Here is a 23845-nt window from a genome sequence, read left to right on the forward strand (position 1 = left end):
TTTTGTTACTCATTTTCCATCTTCTCCTCCAGCTCTCTGTCTCACTTTTATCTTTCTACTCTAGTACCCAACTTTCTGCTTTCCTGCGCGCTCTGCTGTTCCCTGTTCTCAAGACCTCTTTTGGACATCTGCCGATTACATTCCCAGTTTCTCTCACATCCACGCACATACTTCTCCACACAAATATTAGAAGTTAGGGTTTCCATATGATTACAACAGAGCGACATTTTTTCTTTCTGAGAACATCACAATGTAATTTCCAGATTAATCTATTTTTCCTCAAGTTTTATAATTTCATGTTTCACAATTGCATAAAATTTATTTATGTACATGGACCACATTTTCGTTATCCATTCTCTTCTTAGTGGCCATCAAGACTCCTTCCATCCCCTTGCTGTTATGCCTCTTATCTATCTCTTACCATAGAATGTAATGTTCAAAAAAGAAAAAGTGCAACTTCATTACCTCATTGTGTCAGCACATGTTAGATGCCAAGCAAATGTTTTTTTGAATGCAAATGAATGGCTTTTCTGTGAGTGTAATCGCTGAATCAGGATCTTATGATGAAGTCAAACAAGCCCTTATTTTAAAGGGAAAAAAATCTGTGCAAGAGGTCATACAATTTACTTTACTTGAATCTCACAAAAATCGTTACGGGATGTAATTTGTTCACATCTGGTATTATGACAGAAAACCAAAGTCAGGCATATGATGAGCAGGACTACAAAGGATGCCCCAGCATTTTGACTCTTTCATCTCCTGCCTTCTCTATGCTGCCTAGAAATGTGGATAAATCCTCAGAAAAAAAATTTGCTTATACAATTGTTATATAGCACAACTCCATGCTGGGGGTGGGATAAGAGGAAACATTTCACAGGTGAAGAAGCATGGAGACAAATTGAGCAATTATGCAAGAATTATTACGTGAAATATGTTTTGATAAGACTATCAAACTGTTGAAACCAGTTTCATTACTAACAGCTCTACCATTAACTGATTTTGACATGGAAGAATTTTAATTTGTGTTTAATTGATTTAATGCCAAATCAGATGATGATCATCAAAGTCTCGTGGTGAACTCCTATAATGGGAAAAGTCCAGTCTTATTGTGTACCACAAAATTCTGGGTGAGAAAAGTTCATGTGCTCACACACATGCAAACACAAGTGCTCACGTGCATGCATACATGGGGAAGGAGAAAGGAAACAGGCAGAGAGGGAGATGGGAGAAAAGGATAGAAGGAAATAGGGAGGATGGAGACAGAGGACTCCACAGTTTGCAGACGGCCTACCTAATGCAACTCGTGCAGCGGAAGCATCATAGTTAATCCAGAAGGAGACCCACGAGAGGATGGTAATAAGAATGGACGGCATGTATGTCTGCAGGATGAAGTAGCCAATGTTTCTCTTCAGCTTAAAGCTGAGGGACAATCTGGGGTAAGAACCTAGAAAGGCAATTTGAGAACATCATCATTATCAATCAATAGTTATAGGTTACTTTCCAGTAAAGGCCCATAAAAAGTTTGTACATCTTCCCTAAATGTAATTTTAGCTACTGGTGAGGAGAATATTTTTCCTGTAAATCTGGTCTGCGATCCCAGGTGTTTTAATGAGCAGTAAGACTCAAGTGTGGAATACATTCTGTTCTTACCAGCAGCTAAAGACTCTTTGCTCTTCCTGATCAGCCTCATATGTTACATCCAAAACATTAATCTTCTGTAACTGTGAGGGCAGTGCAATCTAGAAGTCACTTGGTTCCCTCTTTCAACTCTTACTACATTTAGCCTGTATTTTTTTTGTAAATGTAAGAATAAGGCTGTAGGATCTAACGGCAGTAAAAGCATCTTCAGAAACCATAGTAGGCATCATCTGTCTGTGATCAGAACCCAGGCCTCTGCATGGGTTTTCACTCTGTTTCCTCTTTTTTTTTGTTTCTTCAGCCATTTAATTGCTTGTATTATAGTCTAAGGCAGTGATTCTCAAACTGTGAGCCATGACCCCTTTAGGGGTCAAATGACCCATTCACGGGGGTCACCTATGACCATTGGAAACCACAAGCATATGCCTACATTACTATTCCAAACGGTAACAGAATTATGAAGTATATATAACAGAGTTATGAAGTAGCAATGGAAATAATGTTATGGTTGGAGGCCACCACATGAAAAGCGGTATTAAAGGAGCTCAGCATTAGGAACGCTGAGAACCACTAGTCAAAAAAAAAAAAAAAAAAAGAAAAAAGAAAAAAAAAGAAATCACGCACGAAAATGTAGAGAATTGCCACTTTTAAATAAGATTTTTTTTGGATATAAAGAATCAATGTCATCCTAGGGACATAGCTCTTAGTATGTGCTAGGCTATCAAAAAACCTGAACAACAGCCCCCGCCCCCAATAAAAAAACCCCACATTTTTGTCCTTTGATTGTAGACCCCTGGGGAGTTAACATTACAGAAAAGACACGTAGGAGTGTATAGCCCTGGAGAGTAAAAGGTTCACACTGTAGAAAGCAATCAAGACAAGGAAGTCCTCTCCACCTTGTTATGGGGATTGAGAAACCTCAGACTTATAGAAAGCTTCTAGGCTGGTTTTTTTTTTTTTTCACCCCTCTTAGGCTAGAGACAACTTTGCAGTTTCACAAATCACAACACAGCTTTTGCTGAAAGTGGTTTACAGCTCTACAAGTTTCTGAATCCTTAGCAGAAAGTCGATCCTCCAAATCTACAGCAATAGTTATTTATGTGCCCGTTGGATTCATTTCAACAAGAAAAAACACCAAGAGAAATGTTCCAGCAAGCTTATTACTTTCACCAAAGAAGTTTCTAGCAAATGAATGCTTTCCTATATCCTTTGCACGTGAGCTCATGTGGCCACCCACAACATCTCAGATGTAAGAGACAAAGTGATAAGGGGGCTCAGGTCATCTCAACATTCGAAAGACCTTAGCACAAAGAATAAGTGGAGCTAATACAAATCCCATGCTCTAAGAAAAATGTGACCTTCTAGGCTACTGAGTTTAAAGGATGCCTTGCTACAGCGATAGGTTCTGAATGAACGGTCCTTGGCAAACCATAATAACTGACAAAAAAATGTGATAAAAAAATCCACCTATGTCTGACCCAGATCCTAATTCCTCTGCCTTTCTTTGTCTATGGCACATGAGAAAAGAGGAGAAGGGCTGGGCTCTGCTTGAAATTGCCTTCAGAAAATGCCTGTGTGTTTCTGAATGGTACTATAGGACCTCTTGGGAAATAGGAGCTATAGGATGGCTTCTATATTGTTGGTTCCTAGGAAACAGTCCCAAGAAAAGAAATCCTTAAAAAAAAAATGTGCGGAAGTTCTCTTTGCTGAAGCTCCCCCTCCCGCTACAAACCTGTAGAGAAGACCACCTTCTTGGTGATGAGTTTATAATCTACAATGGAGAACTGAGGAAGCTCGATCTTCGTCACCCCGGTGACTGCGTTATCGTCGCCACGCCAGTAAAACTCGATGTCATCAGTTGTGTATCCATCTGTAAGAAGAAGCACACATGACTGCACAAAACAGAAACAAAACACAGCTGTTTCTGAACACCTGTGTAGCAGCTGGGCTCTGTATTTATCAGAACCTGCAATGACAGTGTGATGTGTGAACTAGCAATCTAAGCATTTTGAAGTCTAATGAAACCTTTCAACCTCACCATAAGGGAGGTATCATTAGATGCATACAAGGTATCAGAGGCTGAGGGAAAGGGTACAGAATCCTCCTTTTAGATGTAGAAAGTGGTGCACATAGGGTTCAGATGTAGATCTATGTGGCTGTGAATCTTCCCCTATCTAGGAAACATGATCACATTATCACATGACCCTAGATTATGCATAAGATATGATAAAAGAAAAATAAATAAAGCATTCAAGTGGTTAGTTTCGTGCTGAATGATATGAGACCGACTCTAATATAGAATCTTCTAACTGTAACATATTTGGTTTCATATCAGCAAAGAAGCCACCGTGAAGAAATGAGTAATTGGTTCTTCAATATTCACATCCTACATCTCAAAAACATCATCTTTTTTTTTTCTCATTAAGATTTTGGAACCCTCAAAAATGCTACTGGGTCTAGTCATTTTGAGTGGAACTGAATGGATAGTGTTCCTTTAAAATACACCGTCCATTCGTTTGGCAAATGAATGCTACAATTCATTTAACAGTAATTTCGGGGACCCATATGCTGCTCATCAGTGGATATTCTCAAGCATGTAATAAGAGCATACTCTTATAATGATACTTTCAATCCTTGACTCTTAACATACAAGCATAGCGACCATAAGTTCAAGGAATAGCACATATTGAGCTGTAAGAAGTATTTTAAGAGACATATGCAACATAATCTAGTGTATATTAGTAATTAATAGAGTCATTTAACATAGCCCAAAATACATCCCTCAAGCAGAAGCATGTACTGTCTTTACATATGGCATGTAAAGAAATGTCACATTCTGTCTTCAAAAATATTTTTAGATGGATAGTTGAAGGTTACAATTCTGAAAACTTGTCCCTTAATTTCAAAATTAGCAAAACAAATTAGAAACTGGTGAAGTTCCTTGCTTTTGGTTTGTTATTAAATAAGGAAAGCCATAAACGACATTGAAACACATTGTGGGGTTTTAATTGACTATATTTTATTAGAATGAGTTAGTCTAGAGATATGTTTTAATGAAGTGTCTACTTTCTTATGAAACTTTGATTTGAAAGTAAATTTCAAGATTTTATGTAAGTTCTAATGATAAGTGAATGGCACCATAAACAAATTCTCAGCCCAGAATCCATACTCCAGTAAAATTTTCTTTCCGATCTTAAGAAGCGGCGTGCCTCCTCAAAGGACAAGGATATTTTTTAAAGGTTGTACTTCTCCTGATAGTAAGATCTCATGGTCGAAACTGGTATCTCAAATGCAATCTAATGATTGTCTGCTTTTTTATAGAAATTTCTCAGATATGAGACAGTTCAGACTTTGATAAAAATAATTTACAGTAAAAGAAAGGGCAATAGTTCCTAGAAACCATCAAACAAGCTACCTAGGAATATATCTAAAATTGGACTTGTCATACATAAGCATGGGATGGGGTATTTGTGAAACAGGAAGTCACAGTCAGTTCCCATGGGAAGAGTTTAGGAAATAGTAATTACCACCAGAAGATTGAATTCAAGGCTGCTGGACAATTCTGGACACCATCCCTTTTACTGAGAGTCAGAGCATCAAAAACTATGAATCTGGGTTTATCCTCTTGTGAGCATAATAATCAAGATGCTTGAGAGAGGAACTTGCTTCTGCTCTTAAGGAGCATCTTGGATAACTGTATCTTGGATGGAATGTGGAAACCTTGAGAACCACTTGGCTAGCACATGAAGATGATGGTAACAGTTCTGAGATAGCGAATATATTAAATATGACCTTTTTCCAACTAGGAATTCTAAAATAAAAATAATTTCTTATAACAATATTTACTATTGTTTTATAGGGGAGTAGTATTTATGAACATTGCTTAAGCTTTGACTGCCCATATTGTGAATGAATTATCTCTATCCAAACTTGATGGAAAAACAAAAAAAAAACCCTAAGAATATGAAAAGTTACATAATGTGCTTAAAGTCCCTTATCTGCCATGTGACTGAATGAGGAATGGTTACCATTTTGCCCCAAAGACAGCATTCCCCCACTGTACAACCCTGCTAGGGCACATAAAGCAAGCAATAAATTGTGCTGGAAAAACTGGATGTCAATCTGTAGAAGAATGAAAATAGATCCATATCTATCACCATGCACAAAACTCAAGTCCAAGTGGATTAAAGACCTCAATATCAGTCGGAACACACTGAACCTGATACAAGAGAAAGTGGGAAGTACTCTACAACACATGGGCACAGGAGACCACTTCCTACGTATAACCCCAGCAGCACAGACAGTAAGGGCCTCATTGAATAAATGGGACCTCCTGAGACTGAGAAGCTTCTGTAAAGCAAAGGACACTGTAACTAAGACAGAAAGGCAACCCACTGAATGGGAGAAAATCTTCACCAACCCAACAACTGACAAAGGTCTGATCTACAAAATATATAAAGAACTCAAGAAACTAGACAGTAAAAGGCTAATCAACCCAATTATAAAATGGGGCACTGAGCTGAACAGAGATCTATCAACAGAAGAAGTTCAAATGGCCAAAAGCAATACATTAAAAAAGAGGCCAAGTGCCCATGTTGTAATGTAAACAAAGGGTAAACAACTTCAAAGCCAAAGAGGAGCAATGAGTCCCCAAATATTTTCCATACAGAGAACTGAGGTAGAACTAATGAAGACCATTTCTACCTTTCCAGTTTCCTCTCTCCCCTCCCTTCTGCAGTTCTGACCATCTTCTCATTCATTACTGTCAATCATACACATCCACAGACAGAGGAAATAGAATTTGGGAGGCATTTCAGTAAGATAGCGTGAGCAATGCTTGTTACTCTTCCGTCTAGTGGAAAAATTATTAAGAACAACATTCGCAGGTTTGACAATGTTTTCTAGGCAAGACCTGCTAGAGAAAAAGCACTCAGTAAAATCATTGTGTGAATAAAATAATGATTTAGTGAGCTTGTTGATTTGAGTGAATAGTTATTTATAATGCTGATTTATCCAGGTATTTATGTATTATGGGGACACACACACACATACCCCGACTATACATCTGCCTATGTGCTAAATAAATACTTTCGAAATAGAGTTTTAATTTTTTTTATATTTATTTATTATGTATATAATATTATGTCTGTGTGTATGTCTGCAGGCTAGAAGAGGGCACCAGACCCCATTACAGATGGTTGTGAGCCACCATGTGGTTGCTAGGAATTGAACTCAGGACCTTTGGAAGAGCAGGAAATGCTCTTAACCTCTGAGCCATCTCTCCAGCCCCCGAGTTTTAAAATTTTATCAGAACATTTGAGGGTTGCCCAGAGGTTCTTCATCACATATTTTCCATGTCTAGCAAAATTGCTTTACCTTAGGTTATTCTCCATTTTCTCCTTAATAATTTAGGATAACAACAAAATAACAGCTGCTTTATAGAAGTACATTACAAGGAAAAACATTGCATTATATTCTGAGTTTTTTATTATTTAATTTTTTAAATTCTTTTTAAATTTCACATGACATTTTTATCATATTTACCTTAATTCCTTATCTAAGCTCCTTCCACACCCACCCCTGGAACCTTGTGTTGTCTTGTATTATTTTAAACTTGATAATCATCAACTCCAATTGTTTTATTTATATATTTCTGGGTGTGGGGTCAGCTACTTGAGTGAAGCTGACCTTCTGGTAGCTACACCTTTAAAGAAAATGAGCCCCACCTCCCATAATTTCATATAAATTCATACAACTGTACAGGAGGGATAATATTCACTTTTGATAACTTATAAATAGTAATGATTAAAAATGAATATCATTTAGCTGCATGCCATCTTGTGCTTTCGTGAACAGACATAAGGGGCTGCGTGATGAGACAATTAGTGATTTGAACACACTTGCAGAACTCTCCTAAAGACTTGGAAATCAAGAGTAAAGCATTTAAGGTTACTTTGATGCCCAGGGTTTTGGTATCTAACATGATGATACAGTACATTACACATATTTCCTGGCTACTGCTAGTCTTCAAAAGCCAAATCATATCATTTTTGTTAGCTCAGACTAAAATATTCCAAGTGGAAGACAAATGCATTTTCTCATACCCTCTGTTTCTCAAGATGAAAGAACAGTCATCTCTGAGTGAGCTAGGGCAGGCAAGTTAAAAAGACAGTTCGATAGACCGTGTAGGATTGACTTAAAACAGACCTAGTTTTCTTCTGACTTTGAATTTCCTCTAGAGAAAAGCTTAGCAGTCTCTCAGAGTGATTAAGAACTAAGAGGAAATAAATGAGAATGTGGATGACCTGAAAATAATTAGATTTCCTTTAGAACACATCAGATGGTAGCTGTGTATTGAAGTGCTTCATTAATGTCTCACTAATCAAAGTTGCCTTTTATATTTTTTAATCATTAAATTCCTAAATCTGAGTCATTACATTATTTTTGGTTTTATCACCAAAACCTACAACCTACATGCTAAATTTAAATAGGATATGAATGCAAAAAGCACAAATTAATTGCAATTCACCTGTAAGAAAGAAAATGACATGAACTCATGCCATGACATTACTTCTGATCAGGAATCACATTTATGTATGTACATTTATAAATAAATGTATAGAAAACCTGAGTTGGAGACACTTTTGTTTCCAAATATCAGTAAATAAAAGCATCACCAGAGATCTAAGTAGGACTGTCACCTTTAAATATAGATGCATAATAATTGAACAAGTCCGTTCAAATGGGACATTATTGCACAATGTGGTATTTTAAAAAGGTTTCTCTCTCTCTCTCTCTCTCTGTGTCTCTGTCTGTCTCTCTCTTTCTCTCTGGATTTTTTTAATTAATTAATTTATTTATTGAAGATTTCTGTCTCTTCCCCGCCACTGCCTCCCATATCCCTCCCTCTCCCCCAAACAGGTCCCCCTCCCTCGTCAGCCCAAAGAGCAATCAGGGTCCCTGCCCTGTGGGAAGTCCAAGGACCACCCACCTCCATCCAGGTTTAGTAAGGTGAGCATCCAAACTGCCTAGGCTCCCACAAAGCCAGTATGTGCAGTAGGATCAAAAACCCATTGCCATTGTTCTTGAGTTCTCAGTAGTCCTCATTGTCCGCTATGTTCAGCGAGTTCGGTTTTATCCCAGGCTTTTTCAGACCCAGGCCAGCTTGCCTTGGTGAGTTCCCAATAGAACATCCCCATTTTCTCAGTGTGTAAAAGAGGAACATGGGATGTACTCACTCATGTTTGGTTTCTAGCCATAAATAAAGGACATTGAGCCTATAATTCGTGATCCTAGAGAAGCTAAATAAGAAGGTGAACCCAAAGAAAAACATAGGCATCCTCCTGAATATTAACCTTCATCAGGCGATGAAAGGAGACAGAGACAGAGACCCACATTGGAGCACCAGACAGAAATCTTAAGGCCCAAATCAGGAGCAGAAGGAGAGAGAGCACGAGCAAGGAATTCATGACCGCGAGGGGTGCACTCTCTGGATTTTTTTTGAGACAGAGTGTATCTGTAGTTTTGGAGCCTATCCTGGATTTAGACCAGGCTGACATCTAACTCACAGAGATTCACCTGCCTCTTCCTCCCAAGTGCTAGGATTAAAGGCGTGTGCCACTACTGCCTGGCTAGGTTTTTCTCTCATTACTGTCATTCTGCACATATCTTATTATTTATTAAGTCAATATTCAATTTTATAATTTTACTTCATAAATAATATGAAAATATACCAAGACATTAAACCATGGAAAACAATGAGAGCAAGAATAAGAGATTAATTGCTGAAAACACAATGTATTTTTGATAGTGGTACATTAAGGTAGCTTAGTCTATTCATAATGGGCTAAGTTTTATTTTCAGTGGCATTGGTAAGTGTTTGCACTGGGTTTACCTCTTACTATCATTATAATCAGCCCTTAGAGTAGTTTTAACCTACTAGTAATACCCTGTTCCAATCAGTCAGTAATGCATGAGAGTCATAGGTCAATGGTATTGGGACGTTCACAATAGATATGAATTAGATATGAGTTCATTTCTTAGAGAATCATATTAAGAACCATTTGACTCCCTGCCTTTTGGATATATAAATGGCACTTCGAAGGCTTTTTGATTCAAACACTTCGTTTCTAAAAATTTAGCTTGTAGCTCCCTCGTAGTACTCATTTTCGTGTGGACACTATGGGTCTCCTAGGCACTGTTAGCCAATCTTTATTTCTGTTCTAAGAAACATTACTCTTATAATGAATTTTATGGAAAAGAGTTCCATAATCAATGCATTTGAGAATAATAGCACATTTGGGCCACTGGTTATAGTCACAAAACATTTGACACAGTCAAGGAAAGAAACCACGAAATAAATAATCCGTTGAATTTTACTTATCCCTATGGTGGGTTAGATTTGTCTAGCTAAAGAAAATAAGTATTTAAAAACTCCCATTCATATGCAGTCAGTCTGTTAAATGGTGGATGGGATGCACACACTGCAGCAGAACCATATATGGTACTCTTAGTAATGACCAGAGAAGCTCATGAGAAGACTTAGGAACCCTTAAGAGTAAACCTTCTTTAGTAGATTAAATATCTTTTTATACAAATAAACTTTTAAGAGAGAAAAATTATTTTTAATAAAGGAAATGGAACTGCTTCGTGGACTTTCAGGGATGTAGTATGGTGAAATGGTTGCAAGAAAGCAAGCAGTATTCTGATGCCTACCTAAATCAAGTGACAATAATTAGAAGCCTACAATTAGAATGGATCCAAAATACACACAGGTCTGAAAGTCGTGCAAAGGTATAGGACTGTGTAGTATGAATGCCAGTCATGAGGATTTTTAAAACACAGTAGTGACTTTTCAAATTCAGTGATAAATTTTGTTGAGATACTCTGAGTGATTTCTCTGAATCTTTGTATCCAATTCCTCACTCTGATCTTTCGATGAACTGCTAGACATAAGTGTTCTGCTTTAAAACCATCTCTGGACCTCAAGCAGTTCAAAATAATTGGATGAAAGAAGGTCAGGCTTGAGTCTGTAGTGTTTGTTTGGAAAGCATACCGTTAGGTCATGACCCAACATTCATTTGTGCATCAAAGATAGTATGTGTGTGTGTGAGAGAGAGAGACAGAGAGACAGAGAGAGAGAGCTCTGAGAGAGAGAGACAGAGAGAGAGAGAGAGAGAACCACTTATGAAGTATGAGACTATAAAATCACATTCAAATAAAATGTCGAATAGTGGACTTTAAAATGCATTTCCCGGCCGGGCGGTGGTGGTGCACGCCTTTAATCCCAGCACTCGGGAGGCAGAGGCAGGTGGATCTCTGTGAGTTCTAGACCAGCCTGGTCTACAGCGCTAGTTCCAGGACAGGCTCCAAAGCCACAGAGAAACCCTGTCTTGAAAAACCAAAAAATAAAAAAATAAAAAAAATGCATTTCCCCTGACAAAACAGTAATTTTTTTATCTCCATATGGGAGCAGAGTGGTTTTGTGATGATTTATGGAAATTTAACTATAGTGCATATATTGAATATTTGCATTGTGTTTGGAGAGATGAAGTCATTAATGCAATGGTTCAAATTTCAAAACATAACAAACAAAAAGAGCCTCAGTCATCAATAATAGTAGCTGTGCATTTGGACACCTTATGGATAAAGCCTTAAGCTTTTTATATGGTCATGGGATGGCAGTAGGTTGAAATTGGTTCTAGATATCAGGATTCTTCCTGAGATAGAGAAGAATATTTGTCCAAATGCATAAGCTCCCAGGCTCAAAATAATACAGAAGATTCAGAAAAGTTTGGGCTTAAAAAAATAGGACAGTGGTTTTCAAACTTCATGTGTATAGAAATCATCCAGAAATCTTGTTAAAATGCAGACTTGATTTAGATATGAAGCCTGAGATTCTGCTGCTCTATCAAAGCCCAGGGGGAGCTGATGCTGTTTGTCCAAATATCATCCTTAATATAGCAAGGGATTAAAGGATTCTGCAGAGTGAAATTTCTCTCCTCTGCCAGAGAGTCAGGTAAGGAATGCCTTGGATCGAGCAAGGCAAATTAAGGAAAAAGATCTCTTGAAAACAAAAGTTTTATTGAATCCAAAATTAAGGTACCTTTTCCTGTTTTTTGAGAGACACTAGAAAACATTTATTATATACTGCCTGGGGACTTGGTTTCATTTAACCATCTACAACTTATCAATAAAATAAGTAATACTGCAGAAAGCAGGAAAGGGATCTGGGTATAAAACTCTAGCACAAGTTGTACCCATGCCAAATTTATTCTTATGTTTAGTTTTTAAAAGATCAAGAAAACTCCATCCTCTCATTAGCAGAAAACATCTCTATCTATATTTAACAGCAAGCCAATCAGCAACCTTTCAAGTTTTCCCCCTTTCTCCAATTTATGACACACAAATTATTACTATTGCTTTGTTTAAAATTGGCAAGAGCCAGGCATAATGATATAGTTATGTAATCTCAGCACTTTAGAAGTCAACTCTCAAGATTCTGTTTTGGAAGCTAGCCTGGGCTACATAATGACACTTTGTTTTAAATATAACATAAGCAGAACAAATGAAGACAAAATGTAAAAGAATAGTAAGGAAAAATAGTTGATAAAGACAAGTTGATGGTGCTTTGATTGTTGTCTTGCAAGACCAGGTCCTTTATGTAGCCCTATCTGTCCTAGAACTCACACTGTAGACCAGGCCGACCTCAAACTCATGGAGATCTGCCTGCCTCTATACCCTAAATGCTAGAATTAAAGGCATGAACAGCCATCACCCAGTTTGACGGCACTTTAACAAAACAATATGAAAGGCAAAAATAGAGAAAATATTTGGACCATCTTTCCATATGGTCCAAAACTGAACGAAAACCCATCAGTCACATGTTGAAAACTGACATTCCATGGCTTCTACCTCATATCTCGTCTTATATCAGCATTCTGCCTCTTGCAAATCTCTCACCATTGACCTGTTCTCTTTGTGAATTGTGAAGGGCTCTTTTACTTTCAAGTCCTGTTTCAAAGTGACCTTAATTATTTGAAGTATTTCTCCCTTCACATCTAGTATCCTGGTGTCAGCACTCTTGAAGGGCCCATCGCAATGTCCCTTGTTTCCCAGAATGTTCATTCATTCTACTTTAATTGAGATCCTTGTCTCTTCCCATTTCTGCAGCTTTCTTTTAAAGCACTCTAGTTGAGTGTCTGCCATTATACTTCCCATGGCCAAGTCTGAATTAGAGGATTTGTGGATGTGCCGGTCTTAGTGACAAGATTAGCAAGAGGCATGGCTGGCTCTGTGGCTATCTTTCTCTTTTGTGCAGGTCTTAACTTGAGCCAGCGCTTGTCCTACTCAGGCGAACTGAATTGTCAATGTGGTACTAAACCCTCCACCTGTGACTCATCAGATCCCCTCTGTAAGCATAGTGAAGCTCAGAAGCCATTTGCTGAGCAGTAAAAGCACAAGTCTGAGCATAGTAAGTGGCTTGAGATGTGCAAGACCCATCCCGCAAGCTCCAGGTCATTAAAAGAATGCCAAGGCTTCTAGTACCAGTCCAAAGAAGCAATTTATCAAGCTGTAGCCAATGTCCCTGGGTTTAGTCAAACTTCCAGATGCTCTGTTGTTTTTTTTTTTTTTTTTAATAGGTATTGTCATTCCTAGAGTGAGCCAAAGTTTCCTTTGAAGGACCTCAGAACTCCAGTAATGATTTCCTCTGGGTTGATAGATTTGGGAACCCATCTGCCACACAAGTCTCCAGAGGGATCCAATACCTGCAGTTCAAATACAATAATGCTCCCTTGCAAAAGGTGGAGACAGTCACAAAGAAGAGCACGCTAACTCAAGAGTGCTAATGGAAGATGGTTAAATTAACAAGGCCAATTGAATGGCCAAGGAGATTCGCACAGCTGTGCAATAAAATGCCGTCAACTGTGACATCAACCCATCTGCTTCCTAATAAGAGGTGACAAAGGAAGTAAAGGCTCTCATATGGATATTTCCATCTTAACCCACTCTTTTGAATATCCTCACTGGGATACAAGGTGAGCTGAGGATCGTTCATACCAATGGTAGTAGGCAGGAAACTCCTACTGAGGGGTGTTGGCTTTGTGCTAAGTTAGAGTAGAACTTGACTAATAATGCTCTTCCTACAAGTTGTATATGAGCCCCTTTTTGTACTTGCATATTATCTTAAGTGTACTCAATATATTTAATATAAGTTATCTGGCACAGACTCTACTTCCTTTACTCAACTGTGAGATCTTAGCATACACAGTCCTTACATTCTTGAGGTGGAATGAAAGATGACAAATATCAGATATTTAGTAAACATTTACTGAGACAGAGCAGATTAATGTGCTGTAAGAGGGTTTATGTACATAGCAGAAGGGAGGACTTAGAACGAATGGTTTATATGCCACTCTTGTTGACAGATACGTGCAGATAAATATGCTATTGCTCTTTTGTCTGGGGAGTTGGGAAGACTACCCTGAAATGAGCTAGAGCTGGGGCTTTATATAACAGCCACTGGCTTATGTGATTCAAGCATTTTTCTCCATGAAGCCCAGTGCTTCCTAAGCATTGTCTCACCCCGTCTTTAACAAATCCTCTGACACAAAAGTGCTTTTCCTTATTTTATAGATAAAGAGCCTGTAATTTAAAGAGGCTAAGTTACTTGCCCTAGTGTCATAAATAGGAATTGAACTCAATCTTGTCTAATATTGGGAAAGACCCCCTTGGTCGATATAATTACCACCACACATTAGGATACAAAACAATATGTCTGAATTATTGAGACACTCTACAGGGCTCCATCTTTACATTTTAGAGCACAGGTTGGCTTATCTTTACTGGAATACAGAGTCAACTGAGGACATTCATATTTAAATATTCTCATAGTAGACACTCCTTTTTGCAATGTGAATTTAAAGTTCCTGCCATTAAGAGGTAGCCTATTTCTCTGAACCCCAAATCTGTGCTGTCTTTTGTTTTAATGAGCAGTATTGCTGACACTGTCCCAGCTTGGGTCTCAGGAATCTTTGTAGTTATGTTTACTCCTTTGGTTTCTGGTTACCACCATGGAAACTGGCCTTGAACAGCCTGATGGATAACATGGGGGAAGAGACATCTTTTCTTTATACTGGAGTCAGACAGCAAGTCCCCAGAACAATAACATGCTTGGCCGCAGCTAAAAAGAGCCAAACTTGGCTTAACTCGATAAAACCTCCCAGCTAATTTGTAGTCTTTCAAAAAATAACAAAGATTGCTTTTGTTTTAATCCACTGAGTTTTTAGGCAACTTGTAAGTAGCATCAACAAAGAGAGAACAACAAATTCTATCTATAACTAAAAGTAAGCTTTCTTCTCTGCTTAGAGATGTATGGCATATACATCGCCTTCCAGGATAGCATTCACAGCTGTATCTGGGCATTCCTTTAGAGAATCTGCAACTGCTTCCATGAATCCTAGAGGCTGGACCAACCAAAACGCCAACCAGAACACCCACCTAGACTACTGTCCCAATTTTGCTACACAGAAACCGTAGACCTGTGAAAGTAGAATATATGCCCTTCAGAGCTCATTTTCAACATCTGAAAAACACATTATTGTCCTTAAACAGCAATCCTCAGGTATTGGTTTCTGAACTCCTGTATCCTGAAAATCCACAGAAGACTCTAAAAATATATCTGTGTGGGTTAAAGTTATTGATATTTACCATGATATAAATTAAAATACACTTAAAAACATTTATAGTCATTAACTATTTGAAACCAACTATGGTGATTCTGTTACTTGCTAATGTAAAGAACATTTCTATGAAGACAAAGTCTACTTTTCAAAACAAAAACTGCATAGCATGGGGTGTTAGCTGGAATTTCTTTGCATTTCTCCAATGCTGATAGAAATTAGATGGATCCCCAAGTATACTTTTGTTTTGTCATTGCAGTCACACCTTCAGGAAATGTGTTCTCATGGTGTGAAAGAAAGGGTAATGAGGGACATGGATTTTTGATATTCTTGTGAATAGAACTGTATATCTGAGGATATTTATGAAATTCTCTAGATGTGATCTCAGGGAAACCTGGACATTCCAGATCACGTGTTGGCAATCACAGTCTCTGAGAATGAGCAATATGAGATTCTGTGATTTAGCTAAAACTAAATTCTGCTTTGAAAAAACATATTTAGTTTATTGAATGTGTATGTGAGTTTGCTTGCATATATTTATGTGCACCATTGAGTTCAGAAGACTCCTAGAACTGAAGCTATGTTTAGTTGTGAACCACCATGTGGGTGTTGGGAACCAAGCCAGGGTTCTCTACAAGAGCAACAAATGTTCTTAACCACTGAACCATCTCTCCAGCTCCAATTCATTTAATCTTGAAACGTTAAAAACTACTCATAAGTAATAATTTTGCTGTCTTATGACAAAGATAAAAATAACCTTTGAAAAACTAAGAATTTTTGGTCATTTTTAATTCTTAATTAAAATTATATTTATAGCTTAGTTTTTAAATTTCTTAGTTTATTCCTCTTCTATACAATACCCGCTCACTACAGCTTCCCCTCAATCCACTCCTTAGGATTCCTCCCACTTCCTCTCTACCCCAGATCCAGTCTTTCTCTGCTTCCCCAGCAAAGAGCAGGCCTAACAGGGCCAGAAACCAGATATGGCAGAGCAAGATACAGTAAGACCATATATATGATGAAGAAGGTCACATATATCTGACAAAGATATTTGTATTTGTCTACAACTGAAACTACACCCATCCATATCTGGTTCTCAACCTGGTGGGGACAGTGTATATGATTGTGGGTTACAGAAAGATTGACCTTTGCCTTAGGATGACCACACCCTTTTTTAGATTCTTTGCTCTTCCATGATGATAGACTCAAATGTGAGACAGAAATGGAGTTGTTGACCAACAATCAGAGGACTGAGGGTTCCTGTTCAACAGCTTCAAGTAGCTGAGGCCTGCTACAATCCAATGAGGCTGAAATCAGACTCTTCTCCAGGTGAACATTCAAGATGGACTACAGGGACAGATGGTAGCTTGACCACAACCTCATGAGAGGCTGTGAACTCAAGTCACCAGAAAACTTTACTCCTGAATGCACATAATCTGAAATAAGAAATATCTGCTATTTAAAGCCTTTAGACTTGAGAGATATTTGTGAGTCAGAATTCACAATCAAACTATGAAATAAACACTAAACCTCAAGCTGGGTATTAAAAATGTACCTTCACACAATAAATGTATAAATAAAATCACGTTCAGCGTTGTAGACAATGATGAAACGTCACAAAATTTTTCACTCTGATCACAAAAGACTGATGCTCATTCTAGCTGCTTCCAATTGTAACGGTACTTGAAGAATCATTGTCAGAACAATTGGACAAAGTAAAGAAAGAAATACACCAAATTTGAAAGGAAGAGTTTAAGTTGTATTTGCATGCAAACACATTTACACTCACGTGTACACAAACACACACACATGCACAAATACACAAAGGACTTAAAACTAATAAATCTAGAAAGGATGCAAGACACAAAGTCTGAATTTTAGGAAATGACAAATGCTTTGTCTAAGAAATAATAAACAACTGAAAATGAAGTATAGGAAACAACCATACTCATAAAAGGCGGAGGCTTAGGAAGAAGTATAATCAATGAAATAAAATAATTGGATAAATAAAATATACAGATGAAGCAAGCAAATGCTGGTTAATGAATTAGAGTGTGGGCATCACCGAGGGGTTCTGTCCTAGACCAATGTAAAAGTGAATGAGCATTGAGACAAACAAGGCTTCATGTGGTATAGATGGAGGTGAGTATATAAAAAAGCCAGTTTTAGACACACAGACCTGTGCACATAGACTTTGGTATAGGTGCAAGTGTTCAGTTTACAGATACACCTTTGAATATATTCAGCACACAAATGACATTGAATGTTGCACAGCTCTGAGACAGCACAAAGTTTTGAGTTCAAATTGGGACAAATTCTAAGTGCAGTTGAAGATGAGTGGTCTGTGTGTGAACGCACACCCTCAACTAGGTAAGAATGTAAGATTAAAATCTAGCAGACCAAGAAGAATAAGAAAAAAATACATTTGATAGGAGGTAAAGCTAGAGAACAAGCAATGTTGTTTGAAGATTTGCCTCAAGCAGTTCACTCACGGAAGAGGAGAGCAGGAGTTTCATCCGAGTTTATTAACAGCCATAGGAATCTCAGCTTGAGTCATGGTGGAGGGGCAAGACATACTGGAGGGATTTGAGAATAAAATATAGAATAGATGTTTAACGGAAGTTTGCTACAAAAAAGGGAAGGCTAGCCTTGCAGCTAGGTATGCTTCTTAAGTAAAAGATGATGTTTGTTTTTAAGTAAGAAGAAGTAGGATCTTCCTTTCAGGCCTGCCAGTGGAGCAATAAGTACTGGTATAGGAGAGAGGGTGACTGGCTGGAGACATTCCCTTGAGTGGGCAAGACGAAGAGATTCTATTTGCAGGACTCACGGCAACAGCAGGGAGAAGGTGGCATGTGGGTGAAGATGCTGGTGGCTGGGTAGGTGCAGGGTGGGAGGCTTCTAAGTCCTCTCTTGATGATTCGGGTTTCTAAGTGGGGTGGAGAACCAAAACGGTCATTCCCTGGGAGAACACTGGAGGAGGTGTTGAGAAGGTAAGGAGAAAGGAAAATGTTTTGGGGAGAGGGAGAATAAATGGATCCAGCAGGTATAAGGTGATTGTCTATCAAAATCAATGACATAGTTGAAAGCTGTGATCAGAAATAGAGAATAGACCAGTCACCATGCCTTGCTGCACCTCCTTTAACTGGGCTTTTTCTCTGATCCAAAACACTTAGACTAGAATATAGAGTTTCATGGAAACAGCTTTGCCTCTTGGGAAATCTGTGGGTGGCAACTTTTTATTTTGATGTTTTAATGATGAAAATCTAGGACACGATTATGTGTGTGTCCTTTTTTTCTTAACCCTGGAAGAGAGAAAAAAAATCTAAATTGAATCCTAGCACTTCTAAATACATCTAAGCATACTTGATCCAATGGTTACAGATGTGTAGGTATACTACATATAGTACACACCTACACACACACACACACACACACACACACAATTCAGGAAATATTTGATGTTTGACTTGTCTATGTTTTATGTAAGTTTTCCTTATCCTCATTTAGATTTATACAATGCCAAAGATATTAGTGGGGGTTCTATTATGAAAGAGTCACTGATAAAAGATAAAAAAGTCAGTTTGTAAAAACTCATGCTATTTTTCACCTCTAAAAGAAATGAAGAAAACAAGTCATCTCCTCCAGCAGTCTACTAAAAAGCCTCAGAAGTGGTCTGCCTTGTTGTCTGTGGTTGCTAGCTATTGTTCTTAATAACAGCAACCACAGCAATTTAGAAAAATGGCAGATTTCCATAGGGGGAAGTGAACATATGCGCTAAACCTAGAATATTGTAAAATGAAAAGAAAACAAAGACTCCCAGATTTGTAACAAAAAGGTTCAGTCGCCAAACAGTCCATTGGCAAAAATTAAAAGAACGATTTCTATAGCAGCAAATACACAATATGCAATGCATAAAAACTATCTTTAAATACATTCCTCGACTCTTCCCAGTCCATGATCAATACTGAAGGGTACTGGGAAATCAACTCATTATTTTGAAAATTCATATAAAAAAAGCATATGAAGTCCTATCTGTTTCTAAGATTATAAAATAATGATGCAAGGAAACCATTTCTTATAAGAACAATACCCCAGATAATAAGTTAAAAAGAAGAATAATTATACTCATATGATCAATCATTTTGCAAGCTGTGATGTTGTCCTAAATGTAGGCTGGTGCCACAGGACAACCCAGTGCCATATGTGTCCTGGTAGAAAAAAACGATTCTCACTAGGTAGTTCATCTGACAGAAGTAAAACCGAACAGTTACGGCGGGCGGTGGTGACACATGCCCTTAATCCCAGCACTCGGGAGGCAGAGGCAGGTGGATCTCTGGGAGTTCGAGGCAAGCCTGGTCTACAAAAGCTAGTTCCAGGACAGGCTCCAAAGCTACAGAGAAACCCTGTCTCGAAAAACAAAACAACAACAACAAAAACACACAGTTAATAGTAATGCTTAAGATTTATTCCTGCAAAGAAGCCTGAGGAGGGAGAATCCCCAGTAACACTCAGGAATACAGATAGAATTAAGAGATAAAGATATCTTAATAGACATCGCTTACTGCTTTTTTTTTTTTTTTTTTACTAACAATCAGCCTTTCTTCATATTGCATGGAAGTCTAAAGGAAAACATGAGAGTGGTTTTCAATATTATAATTAGAAGAAAAATAAAAAAGGAAGCAAAACAATTAATTATACATCAAAATTACTTGAAGGAATTACAGTTGCATGGGCTTTATTTGGATCATGAACAGTGTGACTATTTTGAACATAATGTAAATGAGCACTGGCTAAAATTTGATTACTTTGAGAAATGATTTCGAAATTTGATGTTTAATGATCATTGATATCCATACTACAAAAGGAGTTTTTAATCGGATGATACAGCTGAAATACTTAAGGACAAGACTGCAAAACTGCTCCTGATCTGTTCAATAATATGGCAAGACAGGGGATGCGGACTTCAGAGTAGGAAGCTCGTGAGTTTATCGTGTTGTGTGCTCCATTTTAGTGCATAGCTGAGACTTTCCATTTTAAAAGCGAGGAAAAGAAAGACAAAGTTTGAGTTGCTCCTCTTCGTGGACAGGGGAAAAAAAGCAGAGAACACTGCTGTGATTTCATCCCAGGTCTCTGGCTTGTTTTGTAATTTGTCTGTTATCTTCTTCTTTCTGAGGCTTATGAAGCAATTGGGGTAAAATAATCCTTCATTCTTTATCTGGGAGCCATCAGCTTTATTTACGAATCCAGGCTTACTTGTGCCAAATATAGGCTGGAGGGAAGCTTGGGAAAAGTTATGCTTTTAAAGACAGAGACGTGCTGTTTTTTGAATAATTCCAAAGGTTTGTGCTGTTCCCATCATAATGTAATTTTAATCAAAGACAATTCTAAATGAAACGGATTTTAAATATTCAGTGTTTTGTTAAAAATTTTAAGACGCTGAAGGGAGGGGTTGAAAATACTGGTATTTCAGCACTGGGGATAGAACCTGAGTATGCCAGGCAGAGATGCTGCCCAAATGCTCATACACTGAGCACACACAGTACAGCCCCAACTTATACTGGTTTCAGAAATTTATTTTTCTCTGCCTCACATATTACTCAGTGTTATTATGTGGTTAAAGACTATGTAGCTTTTCTTCAAGTTATAATGCATAAAACATTAGTCTTGAAATATTTCTTACACTGTCATTTATTCAGCTATAATGATTTATACATTCTACACAACCGCAGTTTTCATCGGTGTATACTGATTACAAAACAACTCAAAACTGCATTCTTTTGTGGGTGTCTATATTTTGTGTATGATAATCCATATTTCTGTGCAAATAATTTGTATTATTTGATTATAATTAATAGTAGAGTTTTCCTGATGGATCATATATTAAACTTATCTAGCTTTCTTTGATAATGAAGTAGGGAAATTTTATGACATAGTGTTAAGGTTTTACCCCCTTTTTATAGTATATCTAGCTGCCTGTGACACTATCCACTGTATTACCAGTTTTATCAAAAATAAACTGAATAGATAAAAAGTTTTATATACTAAATTTCAAAATGGTGATGTTCTAATATGTACAACCACAACTTCATTATAAGTGATTGGATTTTGAAAACGCCTAAAATATGGTTACTACTCGACCTATTGAAAACATTCTTCTTTCATAATTACATCCAGAGCACAGTTTCCCCTACCTCCACTTCTCCCAGCTTTTCCCAATTCCCCTTCTTCTCTAGATTCACTCCCCTTCTGTTTCAACTTCAGAAAAGATCAGGCCTTCAAGAGAAAGCAGCCGGATACAATAAAACAAAGCAAAAGCCTTCATATCCATGCTGAACAAGTCACTCCAGTAGGAGGGAAAAAATGCCAAGAACAGGTTAAAAAAAGAAGTCAATATACCTCAGGATCCAGCAATACTACTCTTGGGAATATACCCAAGAGATGCCCAATCATACTACAAAAGCATTTGTTCAACTATGTTCATAGCAGCATTATTTGTAATTTCCAGATCCTGGAAACAACCTAAATGTCCCTCAATGGAAGAATGAATAAAGAAAGTGTGGAATATATACACATTAGAGTACTACTCAGTGGTAAAAAAAAAATGACATCTTGAATTTGGCATGCAAATGATGGAAATAGAAAACACTATTCCGAGTGAGATAACCCAGACCCAAAAATATGAATAGGGTATGTACTCACTCATTAGTGGATTCTAGCTATAAACAAAGGACATTAAACCTATATTTTGCAAGCCTAGAGAAGCCAAATAACAAGGTGAACCCAAAGAAAAACATATATAGATTCTCCGGGAAATTGGAAGCAAACAAGATTGCCAGGCAAAAGTTGGGAGCATGGGGGTGGGGATAGGGGTAGGGGTGGAGTTGGGGGAAGGGAAGAGGGGAGAGAGAAGGGAGAAAAGAAAGACTGGAGAGAGCTTGGGGAGCAGGAGGGTGGAGATGGAGGAAGGGCAGATATAGGAGCAGGGAAGAAGATATCGACATTAAGGAAGCCATTTCATTGTTGGCAAGAGACTTGGCTCTAGAGGGGATCCGAGGTGTCCATGGCGATGTCCCCAGCTAGGTCCTTGGGCAGCAGAGTAGAGGGTGCCTGAACTGTCCTTGCCCCACTATCACAATGATGATTATCTCGATTATCACCATAGAATCTTCGTCTGGCAATGGATAGAGACAGAGACCCTCATCAGAGCAATGGACTGAGCTCCCAAGGTCCAGTTGAAGAGCAGAAGGAGGGAGAAGATGAGCAAGGAAGTCAGGACCGCGATGTGTTGGTCCACCCACTGAGACAGTGTGCCTGTTCTAATGGGAGCTCACCAAATCCAGCTGGACCGGGACTGAATGAGCATAACACCAAACCGGACTCTCTGAATGTGGCTGACAATGGGGGCTGACTGAGAAGCCATTGATAAAGGCACTGGGACTTGTTTCTACGGCCTGTACTGGCTTTTTTGGGGACCCTAGTCTATTTGGATGAAAAGCTTCCTAGGCCTGGATGTAGGGGAGAGAGCCTTGGACTTCCCACAGGTCAGGGTTCTCTGCCCTCTCTTAAGGAGGGAGGGGGAGAGAGGAGGGGAAGTGGGGGAGCGGGAGAGGAATGAGAGGAGGAAAGGAAGTGTAAATTTTTGAATGGAAAAATAATAAATAAATAAATAAATAAATAAATAAATAAATAAATAGGAAAAAAGTCGAGACTCACTCTCTCCCACTAGTAGCAGTTCCACAAAAACACTAGGGCAGCGATGGCAAAAGCCTTTAATCCCTGCACTTGGGAGGCAGAGGCTGGTGGATCTCTGTGAGCTCGAGGCTACTTGGTCTACAAGAGCTAGTTCCGAGAAAGAAAGAGAAAAAAAACAAAAACAAACAAACAAACAAACAAAAAAAACACCAAGCCATAACCTATACACACAGGACCTGGTGCAGACTAATACAGGCAATGTGTTTACTGTGCTTGCTGCTTTAGTCTCTGTGAGCCCAGGTGAGCCCTGCTTAGTAGACTAGGTGGACAGCGTTCTCCTGCTTTCCTCCATCACCTCGGACTCCTAATTTTTCCCTCCCCCTCTTTTATGGAGCTCCCTGATCTCCTAGGGGAACCAAAGGAGACCTCCAATTTAGACTCTCTGTATACTATTTGACTGTGGGTATCTGCACTCACTACCATCTAGTGCTTGAGGACGCCTTTCTGTTGAAGATTGAATTAAGCACTGTATGGCAGAATATCTGCTTGTTATGTTCATTTCAGCATTTTCTATAATATCCAAGAAATGAAAACTATTTAAATGTTCATTGATTGAAAAAGAATAAGGAAGATACAGCATACTCACAATGAAGTGCTATTTGGCCATAAAAGGATATTGTGCCTCATGCAACAGCATTGGTGACTATGGGACATTGCACTTAGGGGGTGAATAAGGCAAAGAATGACAAAGACTGTGATTCCATTACAGAAGCTGCTAAAATAAACTGACAGCCAGAAGTTGGAATGTCATGATCAGGAAACAGAGGATCCCA

General features: G+C 38.3%; 1 protein-coding gene across 3 annotated transcripts in view; it reads right to left on the reverse strand.

Annotated features, from left to right (window-relative positions):
* Gabrb2 (gamma-aminobutyric acid type A receptor subunit beta2) overlaps positions 1 to 23845 on the reverse strand; it is a 195141-nt gene that overhangs the window by 27031 nt on the left and 144265 nt on the right. For all 3 annotated transcript variants that reach the window (XM_050138634.1, XM_050138632.1, XM_050138633.1), the window contains exons 6-7: positions 3371 to 3508; positions 1292 to 1444 (exon numbers count right to left, since the gene is read on the reverse strand). In XM_050138634.1, coding sequence (XP_049994591.1) covers positions 1292 to 1444; positions 3371 to 3508 — 291 coding nt within the window. The remainder of the gene's footprint in view (positions 1 to 1291; positions 1445 to 3370; positions 3509 to 23845) is intronic.

This window comes from Alexandromys fortis, unplaced genomic scaffold, assembly GCF_014885135.2.
Source record: "Alexandromys fortis isolate MF-2015 unplaced genomic scaffold, M_Fortis_MF-2015_v1.1 scaffold_11, whole genome shotgun sequence".
NCBI lineage: Eukaryota > Metazoa > Chordata > Mammalia > Rodentia > Cricetidae > Alexandromys > Alexandromys fortis.